Here is a 15,773-nt window from a genome sequence, read left to right on the forward strand (position 1 = left end):
CCAATGATAATGTAGTTAAAAGGTCATAATTACAGTTATCCCTCGGTTTTGTTTCTCTGGAAATTGCCCTGAATAGTATGCTGCCCGACTGGTTTAACATTTCCTCTGTTGATCTGCTCCCAGGCGTCGGGCCAACCTTCAAGTAGTTAACCAACAAAATCAGTCCTGAGGCGGGAGCTCAGGCAATTACACACAGCACAGTGATTAATGGAGTCGAGATGTGGAGTTCCACAGCAACAAGAAAGCCTTGCTTCTCAGCTGAGTTGAGTTCAGTTTGATTTAGTGCAGTTTGGTTTCATTTGGTTTGGTTTAGTTTATTGTCACGTGTACCGAGGTACAGTGAGAAGCTGAAGCTACACACACAAAAAGCTGGGGAGCTTTTCCATCTCCAGAGAAAATGAATAGGTAGCGTTTCGGGACGAGACCCTTCTTCAAACCTCAGGAAGTCTGAAGAATTCAGAGTCGGGAGAAAGGGTCTCGTACCGAAAAACATCACCGATTCCTTCTCTCCTGAGTTGCTGTCTGACCCGCTGAGTTACTCCAGCTTTTTTTGTGTCGATCTTCGGTTTAAACCAGCATCTGCAGTTCCTTCCGACAGCGAAAAGCATTTGTTGCATGCCATCCAGCCAGCAGAAAGACAATGCATAGTTACAATCAAGCCATTACAGTGTTATAGTTACATCATAATGAAATAACGTTTAGTGCATAGTTAGGGTAAGAAATGTTGCTGTGAGAGTAGAGATTTAAGAGTGTGGAGTGATTGTAATATGTGATTGTAGATCTGCTTCTGTGGCTAGCAGGCAACTAGTCGCCAGGGTTGGCCGCCATCTTGGAAGCTTTGTGGATCTTTTGTCGATCACTCGAGTTCGTGAAGGAACTGCAGATGTTGGTTTGCAACGAAGATAAATTCAAAATGCTGAAGTAACTCAGCGGGTCAGGCAGCGTCTCTGGAGAGAAGGAATAGGTGACGTTTCGGGTCGAGACTGAGAACCGGGGGGAGAGGGAAACTGAGTTGAGTTTATTGTCACGCGAACTGAAGTACAATGAAAAGCTTTTGCTGCGTGCCAGCCAGACAACAGAAAGACAACACAGGATAAACTGGAGGTATGAAAATGTTCGGAACAAATCAGAGCCGGCATCGATGGCCAAGGAAAGATGGAGAATGGTCCGGAACGAAGACCCCGATCCGGAACATCACCAATCCATATCTCCAGCGATGCTGCCTGACCCGCTGAGTTAGTTTAGGTTAGTTTATTATTGTCACGTGTACCGAGGTACAGTGAAAAGCTTTCTTGTTGCGTGCTATCCAGTCAGCTAAAACACTACACATGATTACAATCAAGCTGCCTACAGTGTACGGATAAAGGAAAAAGGGAATAACGTTTAGTGCAAGATAAAGTCCAGTAAAGTCCGATTTAATGAAGTAGAGAAAAAAAAACTGTAGATGCTGGCTTAAATCGAAGGGAGGCACAAAATGCTGGAGTAACTCAGCGGGTCGGCAGCATCACTGGAGAGAAGGAATGGGTGCCATTTCGGGTCGAGACCCTTCTTCAGACCCGACCCGAAACGCCACCCATTCCTTCTCTCCAGAGATGTTGCCTGACCCGCTGAGTTACTCCAGCATTGCGATTTCACAGATAGTTCGAAGGTCTCCATTGAGGTCGATGAGAAGTTCGGGACTGCTCTCCAGTTGGTGAAAGGATGGTTCAGTTGCCTGATTACAGCTGGGAAGAAACGGTCCCTGAATCTGGAGGTACTCCAACACTTTGTTTCTTTTTTCTGTTGTAAACCAGCACCTGCGGTTCTTTGCTTCTAAATAAATGAGTGGAACCCAAGGACTGAAAAAATGATTCCCAGCTGCCCTTGCATCCGGAACAACTGTCCCAGAACCTCGGGCAGTTTCTTCCCGGCTGTTTTCAGGCAACTGAACCATCCTACCACAGTCTGAGAGTGATCCTGAATGACTATCTACCTCATTGGGGACACTCAGACTATCTTTGATTGGACTTTACAGGCTCTACCTTGCACTAAAGGTTATTCCATTATCATGTATCCACACACTGTGAGTGGCCCGATTGTAATCATGTATCGTCTTTCCGCTGGCTGGTTAGCGCGCAACTAAAGCTTTTCACAGTACCTTGGTGCTCGTGACAATAAACTAAACTGGACCTCACTTAGAAAAGCCTTCACCTTTGTAAAACTCCTCCAGAACGGTTGGCAGCTCTTCTGCTGCTAGTAGGGTTGCCAACTTCCTCACTCCCAAATACGGGACAAGGTGACGCCACTGCCCCGCGCCCCCACGTGACCTCACCCAGCCAGCGGCCACGTGCTCCCGCTCCACCAATGGCGGCCGCCATTGGTGGAGCGGGAGCACGTGGCCGCTGGCTGGGTGAGGTCACGTGGGGGCGCGGGGCGGTGACCTCACCCTTTGTCCCTTATTTGGGAGTGAGGAAGTTGGCAACGCTACTAATACGGGACAAGAGCGGTCCCGAACGGGACAGACTAATCTAGCCCAAAATTTACGGGATATCCCGGCTAATACGGGATTAGTTGGCAACCCTAGCTGCTAGCCCGGATGGGCCGAATCCTCCCACTTGCAGATCCTTGTTCAGACGTTTCCGATGACTCACGAGCCCTTGGCCAGTCTCGGATAACAGCTGCCGATGTTTGCTGTAGAACAAAGATGAGACTTTGCGTTGAATTTCCAGCTGTGGAACCACATTATAAACATTTCGGACATTGACTGAAACAAAAGAATTCAGTAGCTGTCGTCTATGGCTTTGTCCAGTGTAAAGAACGTGGGCACTAAAAGGGGATATGACCTTGCTCTTGTGTGTGTGTGTGTGTGTGTGTGTGTGTGTGTGCGCGTGCGTGCGTGCGTGAGTGCTTGGTATAATCGTAAATTTTCCTTAGTGTGTGGGATCGTGTTAGTTTGCGGGGATCGCTGGTCGGCACGGACTCTGTGGGCCGAAGGGCCTGTTTCCCTGCTGTATCTCTAAACTAATACCAAAGGCATGCTGGTTGGTCAATTCCTTGGCCTCTCTAAATTATCCCTCGCGTGTAAGTCAGGGTGAGAAGCGGAGGGGGGAGGGGCAGTTAATGGGAATGTGGGGAGAGCAAAGACCCATTCCTTCCCTCCTGAGAGGCTGCCTGACCTGCTGAGTTACTCCAACATTTTGTGAATAAATACCTTCGATTTGTACCAGCATCTGCAGTTATTTTATTACGCGTCTTTGGAATGTGGGGGGAAACCGGAGCATCCGGAGAAAACCCACGAGGTCACGGAGGGAACGTACAAAGTCCATACAGACAGCACCCCTCGTCAGGATGGAACCTGGGTCTCTGGCGTCGTAAGGCCGCAACTCTACTGCTGCGCCCGGCAATAATTTGGGGTTTATTAAATGGTTCGTGAAGAAGATAGGAACTCGAAATCGAGTCACTCCAGCAATTTGTGTCAGTTTGTTGCATCAGCAACAACCTGCAGTTGTGTAGGTTAATTGACTTTGGTAAAAATTGTAAATTGTCCCAGGTGTGCAGGATAGTGCCAGCTGGTCGGCGCAGATTTGGTGGGCCGAAGGGCCTGTTTCCGCTAGATCTCTAAACAAAACGAAACGAAACGATGGTCCCATGGAATGGTTCTGAAACCTCCAGTTCCCCAGCAACCCCATGCTGAGAGAGTCCAAAACCAGGGGCCACAGCCGAAGAATAAAGGGGAGGCCATTTAAAAATGAGGTGAGAAAAAAGTTTTTCACCCAGAGAGTTGTGAATTTGTGGAATTCTCTGCCACAGAAGGCAGTGGAGGCCAATTCACTGGATGAATTTAAAAGAGAGTTAGATAAAGCTCTAGGGGCTAGCGGAATCAAGGGATTATGGGGAGAAGGCAGGCACGGGTTACTGATTGTAGATGATCAGCCATGATCGCAATGAGTGGCGGTGCTGGCTCGAAGGGCCAAATGGCCTATTTTCTATGTAAGTATATGGGCGCTGAGGGGCAGTGAGCAGAGAGAGAAGGGTTAACGAGGTTAGCACAGAGAGCTACCCTCAAGGGCTCGCATGTTTGGAGCGAGGGCTTTTGCAAGGAATAGCGCAAGGGATCATCAGAGACTATAAAAACCCACACTGTGGAACAGTGCCAGGGCGCAAACTCCACTTTGAAGTAGAGCCTGCACCCTTATAAAGAAATTTGCACAATAAATTCCTTATGTTTCTCTCTCCTTTCTTCCCCGACCTCGAGCGGATGGAAAATAATGTATATGAAGTGATGATTGATTAAAGAAAACGTTGTCAGGGCGAGATCTTGATCATGTTCAGGTTTTGGAGTGAACCAGGCCTTTCCCCCTGCGGAGGGAGCTGCCTTCTAGTGGTGGCGGTGGGCATTTCATTGGCTTTGCAGCCACATGGCTTTGATTGGGGGCCCACACATCTTTTCCGCATATTCTGGTGGTGGAGGGTTGGTTGCTGACGTGAGTGTTTTTTTTTCCTTCGCTCCTGGGGTTGCTGGCAACCTCACGGTCTGACCCCTGTTTGACCTCGAGAAGATGGCCGCCATCTCTGCCTTCTGCTCTTGGGCCTTCCGTAATCCAGTTGGAGGTGCCCTGCAGTATTGGTGGACCTCTCCTCTCCGAACACACGCCGGTGAACCAATTTCATCTGCCTTCACCTCCACCGTTAGTTTATTGTCGCGTGGGCTCGGTGGAGCTGGGGACATGTATTGCTGGTGACCCAGTCAGCTTGTTCCGAGGCACTCTGCCCGATACGTTGAGCTCACCCAGCCTTCCATATATGTCAGTGCAGCGAGGAAATCGAGGGCTGTTTGCAAAATATCAAACCTCTGACCACACAGAACTGTGCAGGCAGAGTTAAAATAGTTGCACATCGCGTGCTTCATTTCAAGGGCATTGGGATCGACTCTGGGCACGTTTCCAAGAAGGGCAACTTTGGTCTGTTTCAATCTTGAGTCCTCACACCGAGGGTTTGCTCAGCGGAGATAGAGACTGTTTACTGGCTCTGTCCCCCTGACAGTGCGGCACTCCCTCAGTACCATCACCCTCCGACAGTGCGGCACTCCCTCAGTACCATCACCCTCTGACAGTGCGGCACTCCCTCAGTACCATCACCCTCTGACAGTGCGGCACTCCCTCAGTACCATCACCCTCTGACAGTGCGGCACTCCCTCAGTACCATCACCCTCTGACAGTGCAGCACTCCCTCAGTACAGCCCCTCTGACAGTGCGGCACTCCCTCAGTACCATCACCCTCTGACAGTGCAGCACTCCCTCAGTACCATCACCCTCTGACAGTGTGGCACTCCCTCAGTACCATCACCCTCTGACAGTGCGGCACTCCCTCACTATTGCCCCTTTGACAGTACGGCACTCCTTCAGTACTACCAGTGCAGCACTCCCTCAGTACAGCCCCACCGGCAGTTATCACCTAGCCTACCGCCCACAGTGGACCATTGTGGGCTCTTCCATTCCTTGGTTGTCGTTACCTTGCTACTTTCTTTGCATATCTTTCATTCACATGTTCTATATCCCTCTGTATCACCGCCTATATCTCTCGTTTCCCTTTCCCTGACTCTCAGTCTGAAGAAGGGTCTCGACTCGAAACATCGGCCATTCCTTCTCTCCAGAGATGCTGCCTGACCCGCTGAGTGGCCGCGGCATTTTGTGTGTATCTTCGGTGTGAACCAGCATGTGCAGTTCCTCCCGACACACGTTAATGACAAATGTGGTTCTCTAGTGCTGCCTGGCTGAGAGGAGTTTTGCTGACTTAGCGAAACTCTTCCACCATTGTCCCACAGCCAGCCATCTCTGACTGATCCACACAAACAGGTTCTTGGAGTTTAAAAAAAATAAAATTTCCTCCTTCTTCCCGGTTCAATAGATCTTGCCGACTCCGTTTGCTGTCCAGTGTTCCTTCTGCGTACTAAACCTGAATTCAGTTTAAGGTAGCACGGTGGCGCAGTGGTAGAGTTGCTGCCACACCGCGCCAGAGACCTGGGTTCCATCCCGACCACGGGCGCTGTCTGCACGGGGTGCTCCGGTTTCCTCCCACACTCCAAAGAACGTGCAGGTTTGAAGGTTAATTGGCTTCGGTAAAATTGTAAATTGGCCCTAGTGTAAGTAGGATAGTGCTAGTATAGGGGGTGATCGCTGGTCGCCACGGAATCGGTGGGCAGAAGGGCCTGTTTCCATGTGGTATCTCTATAGTCTAAAGTGGGTAGCAGAAACGTCACCTATCCGTGTTCTCCAGAGGGGGAAGAAAGCTGAAAGCGACAAGGGGCATGCCCCACCTGTATCCACCTATCACTCTCCAGACTATAGTCCTGCTCCCCTCTCTTCTAACTTTCTTTCCCCCCCCTCCCCACCCACCCCAAATCACAATCCCTCTGAAGAAGGGTCCCGACCCAAATTGTCACCCATTCCTTCTCTCTAGAAATGATGCCTGTCCCGCTGAGTTACTCCAGCTTTTTGTGTCTATCGTCAAATTCTGATCAGAGATAGTCCGAGGGTCTCACATGAGGTCAATACTGCAAAATCTGCGCTTCCTTGAGTCCATAATAACCTGCCTGTTGGTTATTTAGGAATTGGACGTCAACGGTCTCATCAGATCCATGTTCAGAGCCACTGGTCATGATGATAGTGGGAATCTGTTGACAGCGGTATCTTTGTGAAACCATTTTGTGTTGGGATTTAGACACAAAATGCTGGAGTAACTCAGCGGAACCGGCAGCACCTCTGGATAGAAGGAATGGGTGACGTTTCGGCTCGAGACCCTTCTCTCCGGAGATGCTGCCTGACCCGCTGAGTTATTCCAGCATTTTGTGTCTATCTTCGGTGTAAACCGGCACCTGCGGTTCCTTCCCACGCATTGCGTTGGGATTTATTGGGCCCGTGCAAGACGAGCGCGGTACTTCTACTTTTGTAGAAGCTCGTGACGCCATCTTGCGTCAATGTTTCTTTCAGAGAGCAACCTGTTGTTGACAGGATGGGTGAAAGGCCAGAGGTCGAGGCGCTGTTAGACTCCGGGCTGATGTGGGCTAGTATAAAGCCAGGCATTGTTCCGATTGTGCACTGATTGTTTTGTTTCTGTGGTGAAATGGAAACTTGGACCTGGGCCAAGGGCTTCTCTCTCTCTCTCTCCCTCTCCCCCCCCCCCCCCCCCCCCCCTTCTCTTGCTGCTGAACTCAGTGAGGGAGACGATGGTTATGATTTTCTTTTTGTTCTCCCTTCGTTGGGTTGCCGCGGGCTCTGTGTGCGTGGGAGACATTGTGCGCTCTCGAGAGTAGCGCCCAGTCAGTGCCCGCTTGAGGTCACGTGGCAAGGAACCACGGCAGTGGCACGGTGGCGCAGCGGCAGAGTTGCTGCCTCACGGCGCCATGGACCCAGGTTTGATCCTGACCACAGGTGCCGTCTGTACGTAGCTTGTACGTTCTCCCCGTGACCACGTGGGTTTTCTCCAGGTGCTCCGGTTTCCTCCCACACTCCAAAGACGTACAGGTTTGCAGGCTAATTGGCTTGGTAACATTGTAAACTGTCCCTAGTGAGTGTTGGGTAGTGTTAGTAGATAGGGGTCGCTGGTCGGCGCAGACTTGGTGGGCCAAATGGCCTGTTTCTGCGCTGTATCTCTAAACTAAACTAAACTAAAGTATGTAGAGTATTTTCTTTGACTGGCTGGCACGCAAACAACAGATAAGACGGGCCGATAATAAAATAAACTTAACTACATCATTGTGGCCTTAGAGTGGCAGTACTGAGGGAGTGCCGCACTGTCAGAGGGTGATGGTACTGAGGGAGTGCCACACTGTCAGAGGGTGATGGTACTGAGGGAGTGCCGCACTGTCAGAGGGTGATGGTACTGAGGGAGTGCCGCACTGTCAGAGGGTGATGGTACTGAGGGAGTGCCGCACTGTCAGAGGGTGATGGTACTGAGGGAGTGCCGCACTGTCGAAGGGGCAGTACTGAGGGAGTGCCACACTGTCAGAGGGGCTGTACTGAGGGAGTGCCGCACTGTCAGTGGGTGATGGTACTGAGGGAGTGCCGCACTGTCAGTGGGTGATGGTACTGAGGGAGTGCCGCACTGTCAGTGGGTGATGGTACTGAGGGAATGCCGCACTGTCAGAGGGGCAGCACTGAGGGAGTGCCGCACTGTCAGAGGGGCAGTACTGAGGGAGTGCCACACTGTCAGAGGGTGATGGTACTGAGGGAGTGCCGCACTGTCAGTGGGTGATGGTACTGAGGGAATGCCGCACTGTCAGAGGGGCAGCACTGAGGGAGTGCCGCACTGTCAGAGGGGCAGTACTGAGGGAGTGCCACACTGGAGTAGAGGCAGTACTGAGGGAGTGCCGCACTGTCAGAGGGGCAGTACTGAGAGGGAGTGCCGCACTGGAGTAGGGGCAGTACTGAGAGGGAGTGCCGCACTGTCAGAGGGTGATGGTACTGAGGGAGTGCCGCACTGTCAGAGGGGCTGTACTGAGGGAGTGCCACACTGTCAGAGGGGCAGTACTGAGGGAGTGACGCACTGTCAGAGGGGCTGTACTGAGGGAGTGCCGCACTGTTGGAGGGGCTGTATCTTTAAAGTGAACTAAACTAAACAGCAGAAAGAATTTCAGTGAACCCTTCAAGCTCCACCTTTCCTGTAAAATAAATCATCGGCCATTTGACACTGACTGGAAAGGAAGGGCTATCATTTTGGCAAACATCAGGATCAACTAGTTGGTTTGGTGCAGTTGCACATTGCCTTTCTACTATTGCTAGGTTTAGGTTTGGGTTTATATCTGTCATGTGTACTGAGGTGCAGTGAAAAGCTGTTCAATCAACTTAGATCGTATTGTACATGAATACAATCAAACTAAACTGCCCTGACTCTCAGTCTGAAGACGGGTCTCGACCCGAATCATCATCCATTCCTTTTCACCAGAGAGGAACTCAGCCTGACCCGCTGAGTTACTCCAGCCTATGGTGCCCATCTTTGGGAAGAAGTAGGTTGGATTTCACCGCAGGGTGTGAGAAGCCAGCGAGCCGTAGAACTAAAGAGGAGAGGATAGACCAGCAGCGGCCAGGTTGGGGAGAATTATTTGTTTATGGTATGTCTGAGAGGACACAGTTTGGAGAGCTTTGTTGTAGGGCCATCCGCGCCTGCTGTCAATTAGCAATAATGCACGAGGGATCGCAAGAACGAGTCTCCTGACACAGATCGTCAAGCTGAGGTTTATTGCAGGGTTATTTTTCAGTACTGGAGGAATCTTGAAATGTTTGTGTGTGAATATGGAATTTGATGAGCAATCACAACTGTGCACACGTCATCAATTACAACCGGCTTCGACCAGTCTCTCACTTTCTATGGTCTGGGTGAAGCTTTGGGTCGAGACCCTTCGAAACATCACCCATTCCTTCTCTCCAGAGATGCTATCTGTCCCGATGAGTTACTCCAGCTTTTTGTATCTATCTACGGTTTAAACCAGCATCTGTAGTTCCCTTCTTACACATATACCAAGTATACAAACCCACGCCGATTAACCTACATACCTGCACGTCTTTTGAGTGTGGGGGGAAACCCGAAGATCTCGGAGAAAACCCACGTGGTCACGGGGAGAACGTACAAACTCCGTACAGACGGCGCCCGTAGTCGGGATCGAACCCTTGTCTCCGGCGCTGCATTCGCTGTAAGGCAGCAACTCTACCGCTGCGCCACCGTGCCAGATGTAGGTGAGCTTTCAGAAACAACAATCAGAGCAAACACTTGGCAGATAATCAGAAGAATTTAGTTTGATCACAGACGGTTAGCGCAGATTTGACGAAAGCAAATCATGTTTGGTTAACTCAGTTTGAATATGTTAATAAAATAACAGGGAAGGTTGATGAGGTGAGTGTAAGAGTTGTCATAGAGTCATACAGCATGGAAACAGGCCCTTCGGCCCATCTTGCCCACACCAGCCAACATGTCCCATCTCTGAAGAAGGGCCTCGACCCGAAACGTCGCCCATTCCTTCTCTCCAGAGATGCTGCCTGTCCTGCTGAGTTACTCCAGCATTTTGTGTCTTATCTTCGGTACAAACCAGCATCTGCAGTTCCTTCCTTCCGACACTTGTTCCATCTACACTAGTCCCACCTGCCTGCGTTTCACCCATATCCCTCTAAACTTGTCCTATCCAAGTACCTGTCCAAATGTTTCTAAACTGTTGCGATAGTACCTGCCTCAACTACCTCCTCCGGCAGCTCGTTCCGTACACCCACCACCCTCTGTGAGAAGAAAATCACCCCTCAGGTTCCTATTAAATCTACCCCCCCACAACCCTTCACCTTAACCTATGTCCTCGGGTTCTCGATTCACCTACTCTGGGCAAGAGACTCTGTGCACCTACCCGATATAATCCTCTCACGATTTTGTACACAAAACTCTCTGAAAGAGTTAAGAAGGCATTTGATAAAGTCCCGCATAAAAGATTGGGTAGGAAGATAGAGACCCATGGAATTAAAAGGTCTTTCGATTTGAACATGAGGTTAACTTAAAGGATAAACTAGTGCAAAGTTAGTTAGTGCCTGGTGCTAAAAGGTTATTTTGTAGATTGGAGGCTGGTTGATACCAATGGTCAGTGATGGGAACCACTTCTATTTTTGATTTATTATTAAAGTAGGCACGAGTTGCAGGATTCAAACTCCACATTTGTGAATAGCACAGACCGTGGAAGTGTGGTTAAACAGGGAAGAGAATAATAACATGTTGTCAGAGGACATAAACTGACTGTACAGGCAGACGGAATTTAAGCGTGAAGCAATAGATAACACGACGAGGCAGCATGGCCAAAGTGGTGCAGTTTTTAACATGAAGGAAGGAACTGCAGATGCTGGTTGAAACCTAAGATAGACACAAAAAGCTGGAGTAACTCAGCCGGACGGGCAGCATCTCTGGAGAGAAGGAATGGGTGACGTTTCGGGGTCGTTCCCATCTGAAGAAGGGACTTGAACCCAAAACGTCACCCATTCCTTTTTCTCCGCCTGCCTCGCTGAGTTACTCCAGCTTTTGGTGTCTATCTTTGGGGCAGTTTCAAAAGGGGATGCAAGGGGCAGAGGGAACTGTACAAGGTAGTGCAGAAATCCTTGGGAGTAACAGGTTTTAATGAGAGAATGGAGACACAAGTAACAGCAGATGCTGGAATCTTGTGTCGAACACAAATTGCTGGAGACATTCAAACACATGGATCGGCAATGTTTCGGGGCGGTACCTTTCTTTCGACTCAGTGCAAAATGTTGCCTATCCATGTCTTCCAGAGATTCTGCCTGACCCAGGTAGTTACTCCAAAACTTTCTGTTCTATATTGAGACAGTGTTTAGTTTAGTTTTGAGATACTACGTGAAAATAGGCCTTTCGGCCCATCAAGTCCACGCCGACCAGCGTTCCCCATATACTAACAATATCCTACACACAGGGGACAATTTACAATTGTTACTGAAGCCAATTAACCTACAAACCTGTATGTCTTTGGAGTGTGGGAGGTAGCCAGAGCTCCCGGAGAAAACCCACGCAGTCACAGGGAGAACGTACATTCTCCGTACGGATAAGCACCCTTAGTCAGGATCAAAGCCGGGTCTCTGGCGCTATAAGGTAGCAACTCTACCACTGCACCACTGTGCCGCACAGTGGCTAGCATAGCATGTGGGATACTAGGATTGATCAGCAAAGGCCTAGTGTGCAACAACAGACAAGTTGTGTTGAATGCACAAAACTTTAATTAAGCTGCAAAATAGCATCCAATTCTCGTCATGGCACTTTTGAAAGGCTGTGCTAATCCTAGAGAGAGCACAGCAAAGATTATCTGGAATGGTCCATTGATGAGAGACCTTGTATTTTAGCTCATATTGGAGAAGCTGGGTTTAGTTTAGTTTAGTTTATCGTCACATGTACCGAGGTACAGTGATAAGTTTCTTTTGCGTGCTAACCAGTCAACGGAAAGACACGATTACAATCGAGCCATTCACAGTGTACACGATACACCATAAAGGGAATAACGTTTAATGCGAGATAAAGTCCCATAAAGTCTGATTAAAGGTAGTTCGAAGGACTCCACTGCGATAGATGGGAGGTCAGGACCACTCTCTAGCTGGTGAGAGGATGGTTCAGTTGCCTGATAATAGCTCTTAAGGATAGCAGAGTCAGGGGGTATGGGGAGAAGGCAGGAATGGGGTACTGATTAAGAATGATCAGCCATGATCACATTGAATGGTGGTGCTGGCTCGAAGGGCCGAATGGCCTCCTCCTGCACCTATTGCCTATTGTCTATTGTCTATTAGCTGGGAAGAAAGTGTCCCTGAAGGTGTTTTTAAACTTCCGTACCTCTTGCCTGATGGGAGAAGGGAGAAGAGGGAGCGACCGGGGCGAGACTGGTCCTTGATGATGCTGGTGGCCTTGCCGAGGCAGCGTGAAGTGTAAATGGTGTCAATGGAAGGGAGGTTGGTTTGTGTGATGGTCTGGACTGCGTCCACAACTCTCTGCTACTTCTTGCGATCTTGGATGGAGCTGTTCCCAAACCACGATGTATCCCGATAAAATGCTCTCTACGGCACAGTAGCCGTTGGTGAGGGTTGTTGGAGATGTGACAAATTGCCTGAGCCTTCTGACGAAGTAGATGGATCGGTGTACTTCCTTGGCCATAGCTTCGCTGTAGCTGGTCCTGGACAAATTGCTGGTGACATCTATATACTAAAACTCACATTTGTCTGTTTGTTCATGAACTAGAGCCAAAACGGTACATGATAGCGCGGCAATTATAGGCCCACCTTACTCACCGTCATCCCTTTGGTGCTGATGGAAGAAGTTTCGTTGAAATCGGTGTTATATTTTTAAAGTTATTCACCTTTTAAAGTTTAAATTTATCTTCTAGGGAAGGAGGGGGAAGGGAGGGAGGGAGGGAGGGGAGGATAAGGGGGGTTGAGGGGGATGGAGTAGAGGGGGAGAGGGAGGGGGAGGAGAGGGAGGGGGGGGAGGAGAGGGAGGGGGAGAGGAGAAGGTGCTGCACCAATGCAGGTTTGGGCCCAACGGGTCCACTTGGTCTAGTTTATTCCTAAGAACTTGAAGCTTTCAACCATCTCTACTTTGGCGCCACCAATAGGCGTGTGTACCACCTTGCTTCCTGAAGTCAATCACAATCTCCTTTGTCTTGCTGGCATTGAGGGAGCGGTTGTTGTCTTGGCCCGGCACGTCAATGGGCACCATGTCTGAGGAAGGATGTGCTGGCTACGGAGAGTGTGCAGAGGAGGTTTACAAGAATGATCCTAGGAAAGAATAGGTTACCCTATGATAGGCGTTTGTCGGCACTGGGCCTGTACTCGCTGGAGTTTAGAAGAATGAGGTGGGCCCTCATTGAAATGTACAGAATAGTGAAAGGCCTGGATAGAGTGGATGTGGAGAGGATGTTTCCACCAGTGGGAGAGTCTAGGACTAGAGGTCATAGCCTCAGAATTAAAGGAAGTTCCGTTAGGAAAATGAGGAGGAATTTCTCTAGTCAGAGGGTGGTGGATGTGTGGAATTCATTGCCACAAAGGCTGTGGAGGCCACGTTTTTAAGGCAGAGGTTCTTGATTAGTACGGGTGTCAGGGGTTATTGTGAGAAGGCAGGGAATGGGGTTAGGAGGGAGATAGATCAGCCATGATTGAATAGCAGAGTAGACTTGATGGGCTGAATGGCCTAATTCTGCTCCTATCGCCTATGACCTTATGAGTCCACGCCGCCCATCAATCACCCGTCCACATTAGTTCTATGTTATCCCATTTTCACCTCCACTCCCTTACACCTGGGCAATTTATAGAAGCCAATAACCTGCAAATCCGCGCACCTTTGGGAAGCGAGAGGAAGCCCGAAGCACCCGGAGAAACCCACGTGGCCACTGAGAGAATGTGCAAACTCCGCCCAGACCAAGCCCAGGGTCAGGATCGAACCTGGGTCTCTGGTGCTGAATGAAGGTGGATTACAGAAACAGCTTGTCAATGCTGTTGATGTCGCAAGCTGTCATAATCACATTTTCCTTCTCCTGATGATTGAGCTCATCCCCGAGAGACAAGGAACTGCAGGTGCTGGTTTAGAAAATAAGACGCAAAGTGCTGGAGTGACCCAGCGGGTCGGGCAGCTTCTCTGGAGAACATGGAGAGGTGGCGTTTTGGGTCGGGGCCCTTCCGGGTCTCGACTCGAAACGTCACCCATTCCTTCTCTCCCGAGATGCTGCCTGACCCACTGAGTTACTCCAGCATTTTGTGTCTTATCTTCAACAGTTCAATGGTACTTTATTCTCACATAGTCATAGTCATACAGCGTGGAAACAGGCCCTTCGGCCCAACTTGCCCCACACATCCCAGCATGACCCATTTACACTTGCTCCACCTGCCTGCATTTGGCCCATATCGCTACACACCTGTCCTATCTATGTACCTGTTTAAATGTTTCTTAAACGTTGCAACTGTATCTGCCTTAACTACCTCCTATGGCAGCTTGTTCCATACACCCACCAGTTGCCCCTCAAGTTCCAATTACATCTTTCCCCCCTCATCTTAAACCTAAGTCCTCTGGTTCTCAATGCCCCTACTCTAGGCAAGAGACTCCTTGCGTCTTGCTGATCTATTCCTCTCATGTACCGAGGTACAGAGAGATTCCTCTTTTGCCTACAGTTCTGTAAAAATACTGGATGGCACGGTGGCACAGCGGTAGTTTTGCTGCCAACTGGTTTAAATGTGGGCAGCACGGTGGAGCAGCGGTAGAGTTGCTGCCTTACAGCGCCAGAGACCTGGGTTTGATCCTGACTACGGGTGCTGTTCGTATGGAGTTTGTACGTTTTCCCCGTGACCTCGTGGGTTTTCTCCGGGAGCTCCGGTTTCCTCCCACACTCCAAAGACGTGCAGGCTTGTAGGTTAATTGGCTTTGGTGAAGATTGTAAATTCTCTCTCGTGTACGTAGGATAGCGCTTAGTGTATGGGCGATCATTGGTCGGCGCGGACACGGTGGCCCAAAGGGCCTGTTTCCACGCTGAATCTCTAAATTAAACTAAAATGGTGGTGGTAAGGGTTGGAATGTAAATGTTTCTGCTCTTTGTTACATGTCTGTTTAATGGAATTGTTGGATTTGATTCCTACCAGGGGTGGCGCTAGTGTGCGGGGATCGCCAGTCGGCGCGGACCCGGTGGGCTGAAGGGCCTGCCTCCGCGCTGCATCTCTGAAGTAAACTAGGCTAGACTAAGCTAACCTAAACTACTGTCTTTTGAATTCCGACAGGTCGCAACGAGTTGATAGCAAGATACATCAAGCTTCGGACTGGCAAAACACGCACAAGGAAGCAGGTAATGCTAACCTGGAAGGTGTGCTGTGGGGAGAATGCGGATGCCTTGTGCCGAACCACGGCTGCTGCTTTGTTAAGGCTGACACAATGAATGGGTAATGCAACGGCATGGCGGCATGTTATGAGAGGGGAGGAGCGACCTCGTTAGGTTTAGCTCCTCGGCTGGTATTCAGAAGCCTGATCAATCGATCTACCACGGCATCCTGCCGTTTGTAAATTAATTTCAGGAGTAAATCATTCTGGAGTTAAATTGGTTTGGTGTGAAACTATTGACTTTCGTAAAACGAACATTTATTAACACCCTTCACAGAAGAAGCTCTATCATTTGTAGTTGAAAGGTTGGACAGGCGAGGACTTTATTCCTTGGAGCGCAAGAGGATGTGGGCGGCACGGTGGCGCAACGGTAGAGTTGCTGCCTAACAGCGCCAGAATAAACGGACGTACGTTTA

The 15,773-nt window shown here is 49.7% G+C and overlaps 1 protein-coding gene across 1 annotated transcript in view; it reads left to right on the forward strand.

Annotated features, from left to right (window-relative positions):
• The window catches only part of LOC144605327 (transcriptional enhancer factor TEF-5-like), a 148,660-nt gene that overhangs the window by 43,125 nt on the left and 89,762 nt on the right, over nucleotides 1-15,773 (forward strand). Inside the window, exon 2 of the mRNA XM_078420453.1 lies at nucleotides 15,261-15,325. Within this exon, the coding sequence (XP_078276579.1) occupies nucleotides 15,261-15,325 (65 nt within the window). The remainder of the gene's footprint in view (nucleotides 1-15,260; nucleotides 15,326-15,773) is intronic.

This window comes from Rhinoraja longicauda, chromosome 24 (genome assembly GCF_053455715.1).
Source record: "Rhinoraja longicauda isolate Sanriku21f chromosome 24, sRhiLon1.1, whole genome shotgun sequence".
Taxonomy (NCBI): domain Eukaryota; kingdom Metazoa; phylum Chordata; class Chondrichthyes; order Rajiformes; family Arhynchobatidae; genus Rhinoraja; species Rhinoraja longicauda.